Consider the following 19372-nt stretch of genomic DNA (forward strand, 5'->3'; position numbering starts at 1 on the left):
ATGGCTGCAAATTCTTTGTTACTGCTCCCACTGAGAGGTGGACTCAAATCCTCTCCCCTGCAGCCTGGGTTGGCCCCAGTGACTTGATCCGTAGAATGCCATAGAACGGATGGTCCTCGAGGCTGAGCTTCTCAACCTCCAAGGCTGAGTCTTGAGAAGCCTTACTTACAGCTTCTGCCCAGGCCCCTTGGACCCTTGTGCCGGGGGAGGCAGCGGCCAGGTGGAAGTCCGGGATAGCCATATTGTGAGGACATCTATGCCGGCCACAGGCAGGGGCCATGTGGTGAGGGAAATGCCGACTGGACCCAGTTGATCCAGTGCCCCAGCCATCCAGCCTAGGCACTGGATCTGGGAGCCAAGAAGACTTCCAATGACCCCAGCCCCAGCCACTGTTTATGTGCAATTGCACGAGAGCCCAGCAGCGAGAATCCCCAGCAGAACCCAGCACACCCTCAAAACTGCGAAATAGAAAACCAAATAATTGTTTGAAGCCTTCTAAGTTGCAGGACGGTCATTATGCAGCAGGAGAACAACGGAACACCTCCCCCCACTGATTCCACTTCTAGGTGGATAACAGCTCCCACCACGTGTCCGTGGAGGTCTGTGTACAACGACGTGATAACAGCTCCCACCACGTGCCCGTGGAGGTCTGTGTACAACGACGTGCATTAGAACGTTGTTTGTAACACTGAAAAAGCGCCAAAAGACTAAGTCCTTCACTGATAGAAGAGTAGAGAAGTAAGTTGGGGCATACACATTGGATGAAAAAACATACAGCTATTAGCAAACTACATCCAAATGCATCTTTGGGGGTAAATCTCAGAAACATTCTGGAAAACAGCTGCCTGGAGTCCTGTTTTTTAAAGATGTTTTTATTTTTAAGTAATCTCTATATTCAATGTGGGGCTCCAACTCCCAACCCGAGTTGAAGAGTCACACACTCCATGGACTGAGGCAGCCGGGCGCCCCATGGAGTCCTTAAAAAAGAAAAATCAATGTCCTGAAAGACACATAAAAAGACAAGCAGACTATTTTGTACTATTTTTTTAGGTAGGCTCTACACCCAACATAGGGCTCCAACCCATGACTGTAAGGTCAAGACTCGCACACTCTATAAACTGAGCCAGCTAGGTACCCCAACAAGTGGACTATTTTATTTTATTTTTTATCTTTTAGAAGGTTTATGTATTTATTTGAGAGAGCGAGAGAGCAAGAATGGGAGCAGGGGAAGGGGCAGAGGGAGAGGGAGAGAAGCCCACCAGGGAGGGGGGCTCTATCTCACGACCCTGAGATCGTGACCTGAGCCGAAATCAAGAGTCAGGTGCTTCACCGACTGAGCCACCCAGGAGCCCCAATGGACTATTTTAGATTAAAGGAGACTTAAGAGAAATGACAGCTAAATGCAATACATGGTCCTTGATTTCATCCTGGATCAAAGGAAACATCGTCTAGAAAGGGCCTTCCCGGGAACACTGGAACATGGGCTGTAGGTTAGGTCAGGTTATTGTATCTACGTTATCACCGCTCAGTTTGTCACATGTGATGATGGTACACGATTTACACGATTACAGAGAATATCTGTGCCCTTGGGAGAAGGCGGCCGAGGTAGTCAACGGTTTAGCAAGATGTGTGAGGGTACATGCCGTGTGAGGGAGAGAGAAGGCATACGTGGCAAAATGTTCACAGTCGTGAGCCTGCATTAGGGCAGTCATCACGTTATTCCTGCAACTTGTCTAGAGGTTTGAGATTTTTCAGAAACGTTGATTCCACCGAGACATACAACATGGACGAATCTCAGAAACATTACGCCTCGTCAAATACGTCGGGCGCAGAAGACCGCACTGTCCCTGATTGCATTTAGAGAGCATTCTGGAAAAGACAAAGTGATTGCGATGGAAAGCAGATCAGTGGTCGTTGGGCACGAGGTATGGGAGGGAGACTGACTGCAGGAGGTGTGACACCACCGCATGCAGTTAACAACTCATCAAATGAAACACTGAACTTGGTGAGTTTTATTCTATAAAAATTATTCCTGGGGTGCCTGGGTGGCTCAGTTGGTTGAGTGTCTGACTCTTGATTTCGGCTCAGGTCATGATCTCTGGGTCGGGACATGGAACCCTGTGTCGGGCTCTGGGCTCAGTGGGGAATCTGCTTGGGATTCTCTCTCTCCCTCTCCTGCTGCCCCTCCCTTCCCTGCTCACAGGCTCATTCTCTCTCTCTCTCTCTCTCAAAAATAAATAAATAAAATAAAATAAAATAAAAATTATTCCTAGTAGTGGGTGTGTCTCCAAAAAACAGATGTCCCAGTCTGAATTTCAAGTCCCCGAGCATGTGTGGTTATTTGGAAATAGAATTTTTGCAGTTGTAAGTTAAAGATCTCACGATGAGACCATCCTGGGTTTAGGACGGGCTCTAGATCAATGAGTAGTGTCCTTATAAGAGAAAGGAGAGAGAGATCTGAGACCCAGGGTCACAAAGAAGACCCAGAAGGGGAAGCCATGTGAAGAGGCAGGGAGAGGCTGGAGCAGTGCTCTTCCTAGCCAAGGAGCGTGCAGGATCTCTGGCAGGAGCAGAGAGGCGTGGAATAGATTTCGCCCTCGGAGCCTCTAGAAGGAACCGACCCTGCCCCCACTTTGGTTTTGGACTTTTGGCCTCTGGAACCACGAGACAATAAATTGTTGTTGCTTCAACCACCCAGTTTCTAGTAATTCATTACAGCAGCCTTAGGAAACAGATACCTACTTCCACAAAGCTGAGTTTTTTATTTTGTGTGGGGTTTTTTTGATGGGAAGAACCTAGGAAACATCAGGTTAAATGGAAACAGCGAGCGGCAGAACAACACACTCAGTGTGAACTATTTTATATAGAGGGTTAAAAGGCTCTAAACAATACTACTTATTGTTCATAGACTTTGTCTATGTCGTAAAAGCCTGCAGGCCCCTCAGTCTGGACCTGCGCCATTCCCACGGGGTTGCCTGTATGGCAGGGGGCATCTGCTGGCCTCTCCATGCCAGCATCCACTGCCCACGGCTCTGTGAGGTCTGCGAAGTCTTCCCCAGGGAGGAGACCTTAGAGCCAAGACTTGGCATAGCAGGGGCCCAGCAGGCTGTGGGGAAGGTGGGGGAGACCGTTCTAGGGTGAGCATGGGCCTGGAGGCTGCAGGAAGCGGGCCTGTCTGAGGGCTGGCTGGAGAACCTGTAAGGGCTGGGTTGTCTTTCCCTCCCGTCCCTGGCTCTGTCCCAGCCTCCCTAGGGCCTCCCTGGGGCCACTCTGCCCCTCCTATCCATTTTCCTTCTGGAATCAGCAGGGAGGCTGGGGGATGGGAGCTGAGGGGCAGGGAAGGGGCTGGGCAGCTGGAGGCCAGAATTCCTGGGTCCAGAGAAGGTAGGCCACTGATTCAAACGTCCAAAGAGTGACTGGGGCTGGGATCCCTGCAAGCTGGGATGAGGGGCCTCCCGAACGGGCACGGGCAGATTGCTGGGCCTCCCTGAGCTGGTTTCTGGTCTGTGAATGGTATGACCTCACAGATGGCTGTGAGGAGAGATACCCTGGAACATGAGTGGTGAGTCACTTCTGTGGCCTTGCTATGGCCCTGCTGAGGGCCACCAGCAGGACTTGACCCTTACTAAAGCCCACAACCCTATAAGCTAGCAGTTGTTATCACCCCCATTTTACAGACAGAGAAAGTGAGGGCTACAGAGGTTAACCTGCTAAATGACCCAGGTGTGTAGAGCTAACATATGGCCAAACTGTGATTTGGCCTGAAGCCACTGATGCCAGTGTCCACGAGCCAAGCTCCTTTGCTGTATTGCTTTATTGGTTTGTTTCTGGTTTATACGTCTTTGCCTGCTCCCAGCTCCTGGGTGGAGCTTGGAATCTTCTGGGAGGAAGGCCTTGACCACTTCATCAGCAGGTGAGTCCAGCCCCCTGCCTGGCAGAGGGAGGGTTCAGGGAATGTGTGCTAAGTATGGGTGTGGGTGGGCTCAGGGTGACCCTGGCATTTGGAGGGTTCAGGTGGTGGCACCAAGGAGAGACTGAGGCATCTCCCAAGTCCACCAGGCTGTCGTCACAGGTGCTATGGGAAGACATAGTGGCCTCACTAGGCCATGCAGCCCTCAGACCTCTTTGCAAAGGAAATGAGCACCCCTCCTCTGTGTTGGCAGGAAACCGTGTCCCAGCCCTCCTGGGACCCAGCAGTCCCAGCCTCTAAGCCACCCCTTCAAAGAGTCCTTGCACCCGTTTTCCCACAAGTCAGGAGTTCCAGCTTCCATCTTCCTTATTTCTCTAGGACCCAGGCAGTTAGGCCCCAGTCCCAGACTCAGGAGTCCAGAACGCCAGCCAGAGGGGCCGGGGAGCCAGCCGCTACTAGCCGACAAAAGCCAACCGTGCACGTCTCTGCCCAGCTTCACATTCAGTAATGCCGTGTGGGCAGCTTGAAATCAGCCGTGCAGGGAGCACTGTGCCTCAGAAATTGCCAAGTCAACAAACAGGGGCTTTCTTTCTCCCCAGAAAGCCTGTTGTTAAACAGTTACCAGCACACCACTGCTCCAGCCCTCCCTTTGTCCCTGCCCACCAGGCCAGGAGGCCCCAGCCGCACCCCCGCACCCCCCCCCCCCCCCCCCNAGTCTGGAGCTGTCTTGCGCTGGACCCAGCCCTGAATCCTCCTGGTCTCCACACCAAGTCCTCTGTCCTTGAACTGGAGTGTGGGGTCCAGCCTTGTGCCACCTCGAAACTGAGAGCCCCAAGTTCGGGGCCCCACACTCTAAGGTCTCAGCATGGGAATCAGCACACACCCCAAAGTCACACTTCTGAGATTCACATTCAAGTTCTGTGAGTGTGAGCCCAAGCAAGTTAGGGGTCCCCCCCTCAGCCTCAGCTTCCTCATTTGTAAAATAAGGATAATAGCAGTTCCTGCTTTGTTAGGATGTCATGAAAGTAAACTAGTTGTGCCCATAAAAAGAGCTTACTTAGCAGAGTGCTTAATATGTTACATTTGTCCTTGTTGTCATTCTCTGTAATGTCCTATCCCACAGGGCAGTTGTGGGAGGAAGGGAGCTGACGTCTACGCTCAGCGTGGGATCTGCACCCAGCAGGTGCTCAATTAATGGGGCCCATGGTTTCTGCTGGCAGCAAGATGGTTCGGTGCCTCAGAGCTGGGTGGAGGCGACTTTCCTTTAGCCCCTTCGGGCCATTCCGGTCGCCAGGGGGCGCCCCAGTCCCGCCCGCGGCACCGCCCCCTCACCTGCGCCGGCCGGCACCTGGCGCCGCCTCCGGAAGAGAGGATCGGGGACGGCGGGGACCTTGGAGGGAGCCCGGCGTCGGCGGGTGAGAGCCTGGGGGGCTCCGAGGACAGGGGCCGTTGGAGCTTCGGACAGGACAGGGTCGGGGCGAGCGGGCGCCGGGGGTGGGGGTGGTAGGGTCTGACTGCTGGGTCGGGCAAGCGGGGGGGCGCGGGCCCGAAGGTAGGTGGTCGCTGCGCTTCGGACGCCTGGGGCCGGGGGACCGAGGAGCTGGGGGCCCAGACGCCTGCGTCGAGGTGCTAAACAGCAGCTCGGTGCGAGGAGGTGCGAGGAGGCGGGAGGAAGAGGGACGCCCCCGGGTCTCCAGAGCGGGGTCGGGCCCACAGGGGCCACGTCAGGGAGACTCCGGGTCCGCGCTGGGCTGGGACAACCGCGACCACTAGGTCCTGCGGATAGGGCTGGGCTTGGACACCTGGGGAGGAAGGGGCAGGTGTGTGTGTGTGTGTGTGTGTGTGTGTGTGTGTGTGTGTGTGTGTGTAAGGGCTGGGGAGACCTCCAGAGGGCTGGAGGTGGGGACGGTGCCGGCGGAGTCTGGTGTGTCTTCTTCTGAGCCCCTGAACGGCAGGGCCCTAAGCAGCCCTAGGAGAGCGCCGCCAGGCTCCCGTCCCCAGGGGCGGGCCGGGAAGTAAACAGAAACCTGGAGTGGCCGGCGCAGTCTGCTGGCACAACCTGTTACCTGGCCCTGCTCTGGGCCTGCCCCGGGGCCCCTGGGAAACTGGGGCCAACACTCCAGAATGGGAGGACTGGGTCTGGGCACCTGAGTTCCAAGGCGTGGGGACCAAAACACCTGGATCTTGAGTAAATAGGAAAACAAGGCCCAGGATACCTGGGAGGGCAGGGGGCTGGGGACCTGGGCTTCTAGAAGAGGAGGGGTCAGCACACTTAAATTCCCAAGGCCTGTATTCTTGGGAGGGGAAGAGGCTGAGCTCATCTCGAGTCCTGAGTCTCTGAGAACTTGTTTTCTAGGAAGAGTTTCCCTGCTGGTGAGGGGCTGGGAGCCCCAACAGCTAAGGTGGGGGGGTCGGGAGTGGGGGGCACTGTCAGTGGGGGAGGGGGGCTGTGGTCCTGGAGCACTGGTGCAGTTACCTGGGGGCAGAGGATGTCTGCCAACGCAGCTCATTTCCTTGTGCTCCCTGCCTCAGTTTACCCTGGGGACATTAACGGAGCTGGGTGGCCAAGACACAGATCATTAACTCTTCATGGCCCAGGGAGGCCCTGGCTGCAGGACTGAGAGGGCCTGACCTTGACCAGCAGGGGGCAGGTCCCAACGGGCTACAGAATAGAGTGTGCAGCAGCTGCCTGTCCCCACTGACCCGCCTGTGCCCACAGATGCTGCGGGTGCCATGAGCTCCCCACAAGGACCAAGCTTCCTGTCGGGGCTGCTCTCTGGAGGTGCTTCCCCCAGTGGCAACGAGGGCTTCTTCCCCTTTGTGCTGGAAAGGCGGGACTCATTCCTGGGAGGGGGCCCAGGGCCCGAGGAGCCCGAGGACCTGGCCCTACAGCTGCAGCAGAAGGAGAAGGACCTGCTGTTGGCCGCAGAGCTTGGCAAGATGCTTCTGGAGCGCAATGAGGAGCTGCAGCGGCAGCTGGAGACGCTGAGCGCCCAGCACTCTGAGCGTGAAGAAGTGAGCTGGCGGCAGGGGGCGGGGTGGGGGGAGTCGTGGTGGTGGGGAACAGGATGAGCAGATGGAGGACAGGTAGGAGGGTCCAGGTGGGTGGGCAGACAGGAGACAGGTGGGCAGGGGGAGGAGAGCCAGGCACTGGGATGCCTCTGGAACCACAGTTCAGGACTGGGTCCAGTCTTCTGGGCGGTATTCTCCAGTGCTTAAGAACATGGGCTCTGAGGACAAGTCCAGATCAGACCTCTGCCTGGCTGTGTGACCCTGGGGCAGCCACTGGCCTTCTCTGACTCTTGGGTCCAGCTCCTCAGCAGGCTGGCACATCCCCGGCGCGCAGTTACTGGGCACCCCCTCCCTGCCTGGCCCTGGGCGAAGCCTTTTCCGTGCATTGTCTCGGTCAATTCTCACCTAATCCTGTGAGGGAGAAGTCCCCCCTCTGCCCAGGCTGTGCTCAGCCACACAGTCATTCTGAGGGTCACATCTGGCCCCCTAAACACCCCGGACACCACTGACTCCAGCATCCATGTAGCCCCAACCGGTGCCCCGAGATGGACCTGGGGAGCTTATGACCGTCACCTCCTCCCTGGGCCACCTCGTGGGCATCTCAGCATAAGGGGCACTCTTGACTGTCTGACCCCATGACCTGTGGTCCTCATCCCGGCTTCCCGTCTCAGGACCAGCCCCCAAGCTTCTCATGACCTCTCTTCTCCCACACGTGCAAGCCCTGTGGATTTTGCCTCTAAACTAGATTCCGAATCTGCCCCCTTCCCATGGTCTCTGCAGCCTCCACGCTGGCCACAGCCAGCATCACCTCTGCCTCAGCCCAGCAGCCGCCTCCTCACTCATCCCCAGCTTCCACTCCCGCCCCCTGGAGCCCATTCTTCAGCCTCCATTCTGGGGCAGCCAGAGGGATCTTCAAAGATGGCAAATCAGATCATTTCAGTCCTTGCGTAAAATCCCCCAGCAGCTCCCCGTCACACTTAGAATAACACAGGAGGCTCTTTGCCAGGGCCTGAAAGTCCCCATACGAGGGCCTCAGCCAGCCTTGCTGCTGTCCTCCCCTAGGACCGACCTCTTTTCAGTTCCTTGAGAAACCCACGTGTGTCCCCTCAGGACCTTTGCACTTGCCATTCCTTGGTGTAGCCTCTTCCTTCCTACACTTTAGATGTGAATTCAAACATCACTTGTTCTTTAGAGGACCCCTGCCGACCCACCCCACTCCTCTTCATCAGGGTTTCTGTACAGCACTTACACTCCCTCTGAAATGACCAAGTCCAAGCATGTGTCCGTTTGCCTCTCACTCTCTAGACTCTAGGGGCTGGAGGCAGGGAACTTGGTGGTCTCGTGGACTGCAGATAGCCAGACCCCACAATGGGAGGAGCTCAGGAAGTACTGGACAGATGGCTGGTTGCCTGGAACCTGGAGATATTAAGGGACTTGTCTCATCACAAAGCAGCAGCAGAGCAGGGCACCAGCCAAGACAGTTGGACCCTGAACCTGGGGATTTAATCCTAGAGCTGTGTTGTCCCCACAATATTTGGTTAAGAGTTTGGCCACCTGGGTTGGAATCCCTGCCTCACTGATTTACTGTGTGTCCTTGGGCAAGGCATTTAACCTCTCTGAGCCCCAGGTTCCTCATATATAAAATAAGTACATTAACAATTCTAAGTGTGGTTGATTAAATGAAATGGTACCAGGAAGGCCTAGCACGGGGCCTGGCAGGAGTGCCTGCTAATAACTGGAGTGGTGATACAGTTAGCACCGCCTTCCTGCTTTGAGAGTTTATAGAGAGTGGGGGCCTCTGGCCCCCGACTTGCCTGCCTCCCCAGGTCGGGCACCTGGGTGTGCCAAGAGCGTCCCCCTGCTGGTTGGACAGGTTTTGGGGAGGGCACGCAGAGGCGCGGGGCCCAGGCGGGGCTGGCCAGGGTTAATTAGAGGGAGCTGGCCAAGAGGAGCTGGGGGAGAGGGGCTGAGCGGAGGCTGAAACTTCAGAGCCCCTGGAACATCGGTTGGCGAGGCCATGGGCCGGGGCTTAAATTCTGCCAGACTCAGGCGCCAAAAACGGCGCCTGCGACCTCGGGTCCAGAAGCCCAAGCAGCAGCCAGAGGTGAGTGGGCATCAGGGAGCCCCACTGTCCTCCAGTCCCAGGTCAGCTCCTCCTGCCTGACCTGGAAACCTCTCCACTCCTCCTGCAAGGCTCTGGTTTTCACTCTCTGCCTGCTTCTCCCTCTTGCTTCCACTCCTGCCTCAGACCTGCCCGGACCCCCTTTGGGTCTGTGTTCGGTCCAGCCTCACTTCCCTCTGTCCCGGCCCCCACAGCGGCTGCAGCAGGAGAACCATGAGCTCCGCCGGGGCCTGGCAGCACGGGGCGCTGAATGGGAGGCCAGAGCTGTGGAGCTGGAGGGGGACGTGGAGGCCCTGCGGGCCCAGCTGGGAGAGCAGCGCTCCGAGCAGCAGGACAGTGGGCGTGAGCGGGCGCGGGCCCTCAGCGAGCTCAGCGAGCAGAACGTCCGGCTCAGCCAGCAGCTGGCCCAGGTGGGAGAGCCGACCCCATGTCCCCACCAGGATGAGGGCGGATGCCTGCGTCCCAGTGTGGGGGGGTACCCTGGGCTTGGGGTCAAGGCTTAGGGCCAGCGGAGGGCTCCACCGCCTGCCCCCCACAGGCCTCCCAGACGGAGCAGGAGCTTCAGAGGGAACTGGATGGCCTTCGGGGGCAGTGCCAGGCTCAGGTCCTGGCAGGAGCAGAGCTGAGGACGCGGCTGCAGAGTCTGCAGGGGGAGGTGAGTGCCAGCTGGGGCTGGGGGCTATCTGGGGTTGGCCCAGCACTGCCCCTCCAGCTCTGAGTCTCTCCCCAGAACCAGATGCTGCAGGGCCGCCGGCAGGACCTGGAGGCCCAGATCCGAGGCCTGCGTGAGGAGGTGGAGAAGAGCCAGGGCAGGCTACAGGCCACCCACGAGGAGCTGCTGCTACTGAGGCGAGAGAAACGGGAGCACAGCCTGGAGGTGACCGGTGGGGGACTGGGGGGGTGCATCTGGCCAGGGCAAGGGCCACTGCCTTGGGGCTTCCTGGGAGATGAGGCCAGAGCTGGATCGATCACGGGGAGCCCCAGAAGTTGGGCCAAGAGAGCTTGGGCATTAGCCCAAGGGCAAGTGGGAGCCTTGGAAGGAGAAAGAGCAGGGGTGGTCTGCCTTTAGAAGGCATCAGAGCCTGTCAGTTGGAAGGCCAGGGGGGACGCAGAGGCCAGAGATAGCGGGAACTTGGACCAGGTCTGGGGTAGTGGACATGGACAAAAGCAAACGACAAGAGGCAGCATGGCCTGATGTGTGAGATCTCAGGAGCTTGCACTTTGTGGTCAAAGACCGCGGGCTCTTGTCCCAACACCCTTCTTACTATTGTGGAACGCCCGGCCTCAGTCTCCTTGTCTGGGAGATGGGATGGGAATGATAAAGAACCGTGGTGAGGGTGAGGCATTCAGCACACCGCGGGCTTCAAAGGATCAATAAACGTGGCATGACGGCATTAACGCATGAGCTGGCCGACTGGACCGGTCGGGGAAGTGGGCGGGGCTCCGCCAGGTGACTTAATGGGGTGGGGCCGGAGGGAGGGTGATGGGAAACTTTAAAGCCAGTGCACCTGTCCGCACCCTGCTTTATAGACAAGGAAATTGGAATCTGCTGGGGGGAACTGCGCGGCCCAAGGCCACCCAGCGATCTGGGGGTGGGAGCAGGATCCCTGGGGTGCTCCGACGCGCAGGACTGCCTGGCTCTGCGTGGCGCGCCGGCGCCCCCTGTAGGCCGGTGGCGGGATGAGGGCGCCGGGCGCACCTGGCTGACTCCCCACGCTTGTCCTGTCTGTCCCTCCGCAGCTGGAACGCGCGCGCTCCGAGGCCGGCGAGGCATTGAGCGCTCTGCGGAGGCTGCAGAGGCGCGTCTCGGAGCTGGAGGAGGAGTCGCGCCTTCAGGACGCCGACGTGTCGGTAGCCTCACTGCAGTCAGAGCTTGCTCATAGCCTTGACGGCGACCAAGACCAGAAAGCAGACGGACGCAGAGACGCCCCGGTGAGCTTGCGGCCCACCCCCCACGTGCCACGCAGATTCCGCCCCTCCTCCTTTTCCCAGGAGGTCCGACACCTCACTGACTGATTCCTTTCGCGAACAGAACACTCTGTCCCCTGAGATCCAAGAGTCGTTCAGCCACCAGCCTTCACCCCAAGAGGAGAGCCTGGAGCCTCCCAAGAAGCGAGCATCCCTGAGGCCAGGGGAGATACTAGAGGAGAAGGAGGCCGACGTGGCCCGGCTGCAGGATGAGGTGTGGGAGTGGGAGCATGGCGCTGGATGTAGAGCCCCTCCCAGAGCCAGTTTCTCTTGTCCATCTATACCTCTGAGTTTTTGCCCACTAATTCCCCCTCTACCTGGATCTGTTTTCATCCCAACAAACTTGTCATGCTTCAAGAGCCAGCCTGTATGCCACCTCTTCCAGGAAGACTTCCTGGACCGCACTCCCCTCTTAGTCCCACCTCCCAGTGCTTCTCCCAGCATCCGTTCTGCAGGCTTATACCATCCAACCGGCCCTGCCCCCACCCCATCCTGCGGACTCGAAGATTCACCTCCAGCACAGGCCGCAGCTGCCCCGAGTGTTTGTGGAGCAGGCAGGGGAGGGCCTAACGACCTGAAGCCCTGGCTGCTGGTAGATCCAGGAGCCTCCCTGCCCCTCTTCACCTTCCCCTGCCCACAGATCACACTGCAGCGGGCAGAGTTACAGTCCCTGCGGGAGGAGCTGCAAAGGCAGAAGGAGCTGCGGACGCAGGAGGACCCTGAGGAGGCCCTTAGCGGCGCCCTCTCGGATCGGGATGAAGCTGTGAACAAGTGAGCCTCTGCCACCATCCACCACAGCCCCAGTGGGACTGCAGCCCCCGGGCCTTCGATTCCCCCACGCGTGATAGTTATAATTATCTCCACACCCACCAGAAGCCCTCCAACCTTGCTTTCGGTGTTAGCGGCACCACTCCCCGGGTCCAGCAACGTCCCGTCACCTCTGCTCGCTGAGGCCCGAGCGCCCTCGGACCCACTCTCTGCCCCTTTTGCCTGCAGGGCACTGGAACTGTCCCTGGAGCTCAGCCGCGTCTCTCTGGAGCGGGACTCGCTCTCGCGGGAGCTGCTTCGCACTATTCGCCAGAAGGTGGCGCTGACGCAAGAGCTGGAGGCCTGGCAGGTGAGGGGCGGGGCGGGGCCGGGCCTGGGAAGGGGGCGGGGCCAGCACGCTAACCCGCTTCTCCCGCCGGCTGCCCGGCCCGCAGGACGACATGCAGGTGGTGATCGGCCAACAGCTGCGCTCGCAGCGCCAGAAGGAGCTGAGTGCGGCCGGATCAGTCCCGCGTCGCGCCGCACCGCGCTTCTCCCTGCACCTGGGCCCTGGGCCCGCCGGCAGCTTCCTGAGCAATCTTTTCCGAAGGACCTGAAGGCCGAGGGATGGGGGCCGCCCGTGCCCTCTGGCTCACTTTCCTCTTCTGGCCAATGTAGCACCAGGGTCCTGATTGTCTTCCATGGGGGGCTGGTGCCCTCTCCACCCGGGGAAGCTGGGCAAAGGCTCAATGGGAACAGGGGCCAGCTTTGGGGGCCAGGGGCCCCAGGTGGGTGGCGGGGCAGGTGAGGCAGAGCTAAGTTTTGAACCTATATAGGTCTATTTTTTCTAAGCACCCTGGGCCTGGCATGCTCCAGGGCAGAGATGGGGGTGGGTATTTATGTATCAAGATCAGAGTAATATATAAAAATCATTACACCGACTTGGTCTCCATTCTTGGGAAGAACATGAATGGAAAAATAGCCTGAAAATTTATTTAAAAAAAAAAGAAATAAAGAAAAAAGCATTCCAAATCCCTGGGATGGAAGAGGTGTTGCCAGAGGTCAGAAGGACAGGGAGAAGGCACGGTAGCCCAAATTGGTGAAGACATCGACCCGGCAGCTGTTACCTGCGGCTGTCAGGACCTGGAGGCAAGAGGAGGTGACTGGCCTGTTCACACATGTGGCCCCCCAGGATCCCCGCAGCCCCTTGCAGAACCCACCTTGCACTCAGGTGCTGCCGGCTGCTGGTTGAGACTGAGGCTAAGCAGCCCTGGGGAGGAGCCAGGCACCTGGGCCTTGAGCTCCCCACTCAGCTGCCACTGGTTGACACAGCAGCCCTGGCCAGCGGACAGAATCTGGGGAGGGCAGGGAGGGGAGTTAGGGGTCAGGACTGGAGAGGGGAACCGGGCAAAGGTGGCACAAGCAAGACAGAGGGCCTCACCAGGTCCTGGTAGAAGGTGACGCGTTTCTGTGGCGCCCGCACGGGGAAAACGGTGGTGGGTGTGGAGGATCGGAGGTGCCAGAGGGTGAGTGCCGGGCCGCCTCCACAGACCTGGGCAGAAAGGTGGGGGTCCCCAGCCACTGTGAGCACAGGCCCTCAGCTGGCAGGGCCCAGAGCAGTCACCCCATTCTGCACCTCGCCCTGCTCACCATCCAGTCCGAGTCGGTTGCCAAACATCCGATCCAGCGCCCGTTGTGGGGTCTTGAGCACTCCTAGGGGGAGGAGGGAGAGAGGAGATGAAGACACAGGGGATGCCCCAGGGAGGGGGATGGGAGGACAGGGCATGGAGTGTGCCCTCACCTCATGCTTATACACCTCGATGGTCTGGACTTCCTTGGCTGTCCGGAGGTCTGCGGGGGAAGAACCATGAGAAGCGCCCTGCTAGCCGCAGTCTCCCTCACCACTGTCTCTCCCTCCAACCAGACACTAACTTACCCCAAAGTCGCACGGCTCCATCCTCCCCACCCGACAGCACCTCGGGGCTCCGCTCCCTCAATGCCAGGCAGTGGATATAGTCTGTGTGGCCCCGGAGGGCCCGCTGCAGGAGGAGGGCCAGTGTCACGGAGAAGATCCAGGAAGAATGCCCCTACTCCCATCCAGCCCTGACCACCCCAGCTCCATGGCCTGCTCACTGTGAAGGCCCCAGTCTCGAGGTCCATCGTATGCAACTGACAGTCTCCCCCTGCCAGGATGAGAGAATTCTCCTACAGAAGAAGGCAGGGTGGAATCGCAAGTCAATGTCGAATCAGGACAGGGAGAGGGGAAAGGCTTTGAAGTTTGGACCAAGAACAGGGCAGAGTAGAGCCCCAGTCACAAAGGGCTCAGACCTTAGGGACGAGAAGCAAAGCATTGATCTCAGGCACTTCTAGGCTGGTCCTGGGAGAGAGAAAGCGAGGTCAGCTCTAGTGAGGCAGTACCTTCAATCCCAAGTACCTTCTGCCCGCATAGCCCTCGCTCACCTGTATGGGGGCTGACGCCGCCACAGCTCCTTACAGCCCTTCAGGGAGGGAAACACTGGATGATGTCAGAGGCTCTCTGGGACCAGGCACCCCAGCCCATCCCCCAGCTCCACACTCCTTACCTTCTTGAGGATCTCTGCCCAAAGCCAGGCCTTCACCTCCCCATCCCCAGCACTGAGCAGATGTCGATCAGTGGAGACCATGCTGTAGACGGGCCCATCATGGGCTAGATGGAAGTGCAGAACTTGAGTGACCCTGTCCTGTCCCCCCTCCCCTACCCGGGGGTTCTATAAGCCGGACTCAATGGCTGCACGCACCTTGGAATGTGACCACAGGCTTCTTACTTTCTTCTTTGGCCTCAGAGCTCAAAGCAGCAGACAAGCTGAAGGGAGAGGGGAGGGCAGCCTGAGAGTCAGAAACAGGGGACGTCAGTCCCAGGGGGTACAAGTGCTAGAGCGACCCAGTAGTGGGAGCAGGGGTACCTGAAGACGGCTATCTGCCCGTAATTGTTGCCAGCTGCCAGGAACTTCCCGCAGGGTGACACACTCTGGGAGAAAATGGTCATGTGGAGCCGCTGTAGGGCCTGAAACACTTCCATCTGTGGGGAGATTCATCTGCATGAAGCTACCTGGGACATGCAGGACCTGAGAGTCAGACTCCTTCCTGCCTCCCCTGCCCAGAACGCATAGCCATTCTTTGAGGTGGCCCACCAAGGGGGTGCCTGCCCACACTGTCCCAGGGGTTGCTCCAAGCACAGGGTGAGGAAGCGGGCGAGTTGAGGCGTGACGTCTACCAGGACCCTGAGCAAGCACCCAGTCTGGCCTCCAAGGTTCCTCAGGTGTCAAATGGAGCTCATGGGAGACTTTGTCAGAGGTGTCCGAGCTCCTGCATCTAGAGCTTCGCATACAGCTGCCTCTTAAAAGCGCTTAAAAAGTGGCCCCATTACCCCAATACAGAAAAACATACTGACTTCTAATCCCTACCCTCCAACTTTCCCGTTAGGCTCCTAAGGTCTTGCTGAGTTACCCTCCCTCCTGCCCCTTCCGAGCCGGGCATACACTACAAACCCCAGAAGGCACCGCGCACCACGCCCGCCTCACCTGACCCAGAGGTACGGCGTGTGGCACAGCTCGCTCCATGTCGAGAACTACAAAGCCCAGGGTGCTCAGCGCGACGCAGCTTCACGAGTCTGGACGTGCCCGCGAGTGGTTCCCTTTCCGGGCGCCGCACGGCCCCAACACCGCCAGCCGGCCCGGCGCGAAGGCAGCCGCCGACTATTACCCAGAGCCTCAGGATTGCAGGTGACCGCCGCGAAGATCGCCAACACGAAGCAGCGCCCACAGCACCCCAGCTACGCCAGATCCCCTCCCCCACCTCGCCGAGCCCGCCCGCCTTCTAGCCGCGCGTCTCTGGTCTTCCGCGCCTGCGCAGAACCTCGGCGCTGCGCGCGCCTAAAGCCACGCCCCTCGCGCTGGACCACGCCCTCTGAGGCTCCGCCCCGTAGCCCGGATCCCACCCTCTGCCCGCAGGACCCCGAACCCAAATGATCCTGCAGCAGCCCCTGGAACGAGGCTCCCCAGGTCGGGCCCAGCGCGACCCACGGGCCGCCTCGGGCACGCCCCGAGCCCAGGACGTGAGGTGTGTCTAAGGGCACTGGGTGGGCCTGGCCCAGCGGCCCAGTAGCTTTGGCTGGGGGCTCAAGGTTGGTCTGCAAGATGACATACGGTGGAGCGAGTTGGCAGGGCTTGGGCATAAGCTGAGACTGAGCTGAGTTCTGAGGCAGGCAGCTGGTGGCCTGGGAGATGGGGTGACTTAGGTGAGACGGGTAGTCTGGGGGCTTCCTGGCTTACACTGCAGGCACCGGAGAGCAGATCCTGGGGATGGGGCCAAGTGGGTGGGGTGCACCTGGCTTTCTTTTCTTCCCAGCTCCCCTCTCCGAGGAGCTGTGCCCATGAGCACCAAGCGGCGCCTGGAGGAGGAGCAGTGAGTTTGGGGGCAGGGAGGGACTCCCAACAAGGCCTCTGTCACCTTAGGTCCCTGTCAGACTGCTACCCATGTGAATATCCCAGCCTGCCTGTCTTCTTGTTTCTCCCCAGGGAGCCCTTGCGAAAACAGTTCCTTTCTGAAGAGAACATGGCCACCCACTTCTCTCGACTCAGCCTGCACAATGACCACCCTTACTGCAGCCCCCCCATGGCTTTCCCCCCATCTCTGCCCCCACTCAGGTAGGCACCACCCACCGTCCGGGCCTTCTGGAGGATCGCACCCGATCTTTGGAGCCAATCTCTAGGCCCTGCCTCATCCTGCTATTTTTAGCTTCTAGGCAACCTCTGTTGTTTCCCATCTTGGCTCCTTGGAAGGTGCTGGCAGCCCAAGAGCTCTTGGGGACCTGGACTTGGTGGGAGGTGGCTCTTCCAGGCCAGCCTCAGCCCCATGCTGTTATTTCCTTTTCCAGGAGCCCTTGCTCTGAGCTGCTTCTCTGGCGCTACCCTGGGAACCTGATCCCTGAGGCCCTCCGGCTGCTGAGGCTAGGGGACTCCCCCACCCCCCACTACCCTGCAATGCAAGCTGGGGAGATAATGGATTTCTGAGTGCTGATGGGCAGTATTTCTGCCCACCTTCCTTCTTCTCCACAACAGAGAAGACCAGCATCCCCACTAAGGGACCAGCTGTCCTGAATATTCTCCAGACCAGGCCTCTGGGCCCCAGGACCTACCCTCAACAGAGGAGGACACTGAATCCCACAGAGCCCTGGGGTGGGAGGGGCAGGAGGGACAGGAGCATGGGAAGGGAGGCATTCCCCCCACAACTGAATAAAGATTGCTGAGCAAATGAAGGCTTCAGTCTGGAACCCTGGGGCCTTTGGGAAGGAAGGTGGGAAGGCTGGGGCGCTGGATGCTTGGGGTTTCTCAAAATCTTCCCTGGAAAAAACGGTCAGGGCCCGGCCAGGTCCTGGCAGGCTGGGCTCAGGCATTGAGAATGTGTGAGTCAGAGCCTCACCCCCGCCCCCGCGGCTGACTCACTCCTCCCTCCAGCTCTGGGAAGTCGGGCTGGGGATCATGCCACTCTCCGAACCATTTAAAGTTAAAGATTCTTTTATTAATAAATTCTCCCTCCCTTCCAAACTCTCTCCCCAAAATAAATATTTCCCCCCCTTTGGGGGTTGGGGGGGACAGTGTCTTAGGGCCAGCCCCCCTAGAGGGCCAGCCCCCTAGTGTTAGCAACAGATCCCTAACCCCCCAGACAGAGACCCCATGGTGGAATTTCAGTACATCTGAGTGGGTGGGGCCTGGTGTTGTTTGGCCCTCACGTCAGCCTGGCCCTTAGGCCATGGGGGCGGAGGGAGGGACCCTTTGTGCAAATGCTGCGGTTCCTTAGTGTCAGCTGTGGGGTGTGAGCCAGCATGGGTCTCCTTTCCTGTCCTGGAGCCAGAGACAGGGCAGTCAGACACCTTGGAAGGCTCCTCTGAAGCCTGGGTCCAGGCCTCGGAGAGCTGATTCACCAGTCCCCCATCCCTCCACACCCTTGTGGTTGGAAGAGTCTGGCTCTGGCTGTGTCTCTGGTGAGGGGGCTGGCTCCAGAATGAATGAATGAATGGATGGATGAATGGATGATAACTGGGTGGGGCCTCCTGCGGGCAAGGTCTCTCACTGTCACTGGATCAGTGCCACACCAGGACAGCCCTCCCCGCCGGTCTCCTCGATGGGGGCTGCAAGATAAGAAGAGGGGTGGTCAGGAGCAAGGGAGATGTCCAGGAATGATGGGGGGTGGACGGGCGGGCCTGGCTCACTTACTAGTAAACTTCTCTCTCCTGCGACACCGTCTCCAGACCAAGAAGCCAGAAAGCAGTCCCAGCACGAGGGCTAGGCTCAGAGCACCCCCCAAGATGGGCCACAGCAGTGGGAAGGAGGCTGGAGGGGCTGCAGCGCCTGGGGGCGGGACTCCAAGTTAGACCTCGCCCCTCTCGGTACAAGCTCCGCCCCCTAGATCTGATCCCCAAGCCTTCCCCCCAACTTGGTCCCTGCCCTGATCCTATCCCTTCCCCACCCCACCTCCCATCCCCCCTTACTGATTAATTCCCCAGATCTTAAGCCCACTGCTCCCCTCTCCGCCCTGGCAACTCTCTCCTACTCTGGGGTCCGCTCGCCCCTGGTCTCTCCCCAGACTCACAACCCAGGCAGAAGTCGCTGTTCGGTCGTGCCGGGCACGACGCGCAGTCCATGCACTTGTCGAGGTCCGCGCTCCAGGAGCTGCCGCGAGAGCAGGGGGTGGTGCCTGGGGAGGGGGCCGCGGGTCAGAGGCTGGGGCGGGGCACGGCTATTCTGGGGGCTGAGGTCAGGGTCTGCCGGCTCGAATAACGTGAGTCACCGGCGCCCTCCTCCCGCATTCCTCACAGGTGACCGCACGGCCCGACCGGGACTCGGCGGCGTGGGGGAAAGGGGGGCCTAGTGCGGGACGCTGGGGGGGGTGTCAGGTCCCCACAACCCCCCCCCCGCAGCCGGCGGGTGACTCACTCCTGGGCACCGGGCCCGACCCCGGTCCCTCCCCCCGCATAGCTGGGCACTGAAGTCACCGGATGGAAGGGGGCAACCCACATGGTATAGGGGGTACAGACCCCCGTGCTCTCGATAACCCCCTCCCGAGACTCTAAGGTCACTGGGGCCAGACAGACCAGGTACAGAACAGGATGGGGGCGTGCCTTCTCACCGAACGAGACATCCCGCCCTCAAACTTTCTCCCTCCACTTCCGAGTCTGGACTTAATAGAACAGAAGTCGCTCCCCCAATTTGAACAGGGGGGAAACTGAGGCCGGGACCGCGGATGAAGTTCGGAGCGGGATGAACCTCTCCTGGCCAGGGAGCGCGGAGTCTGGAGACCACCTAACCCCGAATCCCCATGTCCGCCTAGTTCCCCCCAGTTCGGCCCCGTTCTCTGGGTCCCCAATGCCGGCTCCCCGATCACCGGCGAGAGACTCCCTCTGCCCCCGCGGCCTCCCGCCCAGCCCGGGCCCCGCGCCCTGAGTACCTGGCACTCGCTCCCCGGCCGCCGCGCCCAGCAGCGCCAGCCCGAGCCCCAGCACGAGGAGCCGCGGCAGCGCACGCAGCAGTGCGCGAACCATCGTGCGCGTCCCGCGGCCGCGGCCGTCTGAGCCC

At 59.4% G+C, this 19372-nt stretch overlaps 4 protein-coding genes across 8 annotated transcripts; 2 read left to right on the forward strand and 2 right to left on the reverse strand.

Moving 5' to 3' along the window:
• Positions 1-5195: 5195 nt before the first annotated feature.
• On the forward strand, positions 5196-12688 carry BICDL2 (BICD family like cargo adaptor 2). Its single transcript, XM_011217848.3, has 10 exons — positions 5196-5325; positions 6630-6925; positions 9239-9454; positions 9583-9699; positions 9775-9921; positions 10785-10976; positions 11077-11226; positions 11653-11783; positions 12009-12129; positions 12215-12688. The coding sequence occupies exons 2-10, from the start codon at positions 6644-6646 to the stop codon at positions 12374-12376; spliced, it is 1518 nt and encodes a 505-aa protein (XP_011216150.1). The 5' UTR covers positions 5196-5325; positions 6630-6643; the 3' UTR covers positions 12377-12688.
• Positions 12689-12713: 25 nt separating this feature from the next.
• Positions 12714-15457, reverse strand: THOC6 (THO complex 6). Of its 2 annotated transcripts, none has more exons than XM_002930939.4 (13): positions 15320-15457; positions 14702-14817; positions 14537-14601; positions 14342-14445; positions 14220-14257; positions 14088-14136; positions 13893-13964; positions 13696-13798; positions 13561-13610; positions 13410-13472; positions 13201-13311; positions 12980-13114; positions 12714-12902 (listed from the first exon to the last, which is right to left on the reverse strand). In XM_002930939.4, the coding sequence occupies exons 1-13, from the start codon at positions 15356-15358 to the stop codon at positions 12822-12824; spliced, it is 1026 nt and encodes a 341-aa protein (XP_002930985.1). In that variant the 5' UTR covers positions 15359-15457; the 3' UTR covers positions 12714-12821. The 2 variants fall into 2 exon arrangements, with proteins under 2 accessions (XP_002930985.1, XP_011216151.1); XM_011217849.3 differs by having other exon boundaries at positions 14702-14847; positions 15320-15455.
• Positions 15458-15634: 177 nt separating this feature from the next.
• HCFC1R1 (host cell factor C1 regulator 1) lies at positions 15635-17055 on the forward strand. 4 transcript variants are annotated; one of them, XM_019793718.2, is made up of 4 exons: positions 15635-15857; positions 16146-16202; positions 16316-16444; positions 16675-17055. In XM_019793718.2, exons 1-4 carry the CDS (start codon positions 15763-15765, stop codon positions 16808-16810), a joined length of 417 nt encoding a protein of 138 aa, XP_019649277.1. In that variant the 5' UTR covers positions 15635-15762; the 3' UTR covers positions 16811-17055. The 4 variants fall into 4 exon arrangements, with proteins under 4 accessions (XP_019649277.1, XP_011216152.1, XP_019649278.1 ...); XM_034670527.1 differs by lacking the exon at positions 15635-15857 and adding an exon at positions 15903-15921; XM_011217850.3 differs by lacking the exon at positions 16146-16202.
• A 606-nt stretch (positions 17056-17661) lies between these two features.
• Positions 17662-19366, reverse strand: TNFRSF12A (TNF receptor superfamily member 12A). Its single transcript, XM_034670528.1, has 4 exons — positions 19245-19366; positions 18390-18494; positions 18014-18148; positions 17662-17928 (listed from the first exon to the last, which is right to left on the reverse strand). The coding sequence occupies exons 1-4, from the start codon at positions 19336-19338 to the stop codon at positions 17873-17875; spliced, it is 390 nt and encodes a 129-aa protein (XP_034526419.1). The 5' UTR covers positions 19339-19366; the 3' UTR covers positions 17662-17872.
• Positions 19367-19372: the final 6 nt, after the last annotated feature.

The sequence above is a fragment of the Ailuropoda melanoleuca genome, chromosome 10, assembly GCF_002007445.2.
Source record: "Ailuropoda melanoleuca isolate Jingjing chromosome 10, ASM200744v2, whole genome shotgun sequence".
Classification (NCBI taxonomy): Eukaryota; Metazoa; Chordata; class Mammalia; order Carnivora; family Ursidae; genus Ailuropoda; species Ailuropoda melanoleuca.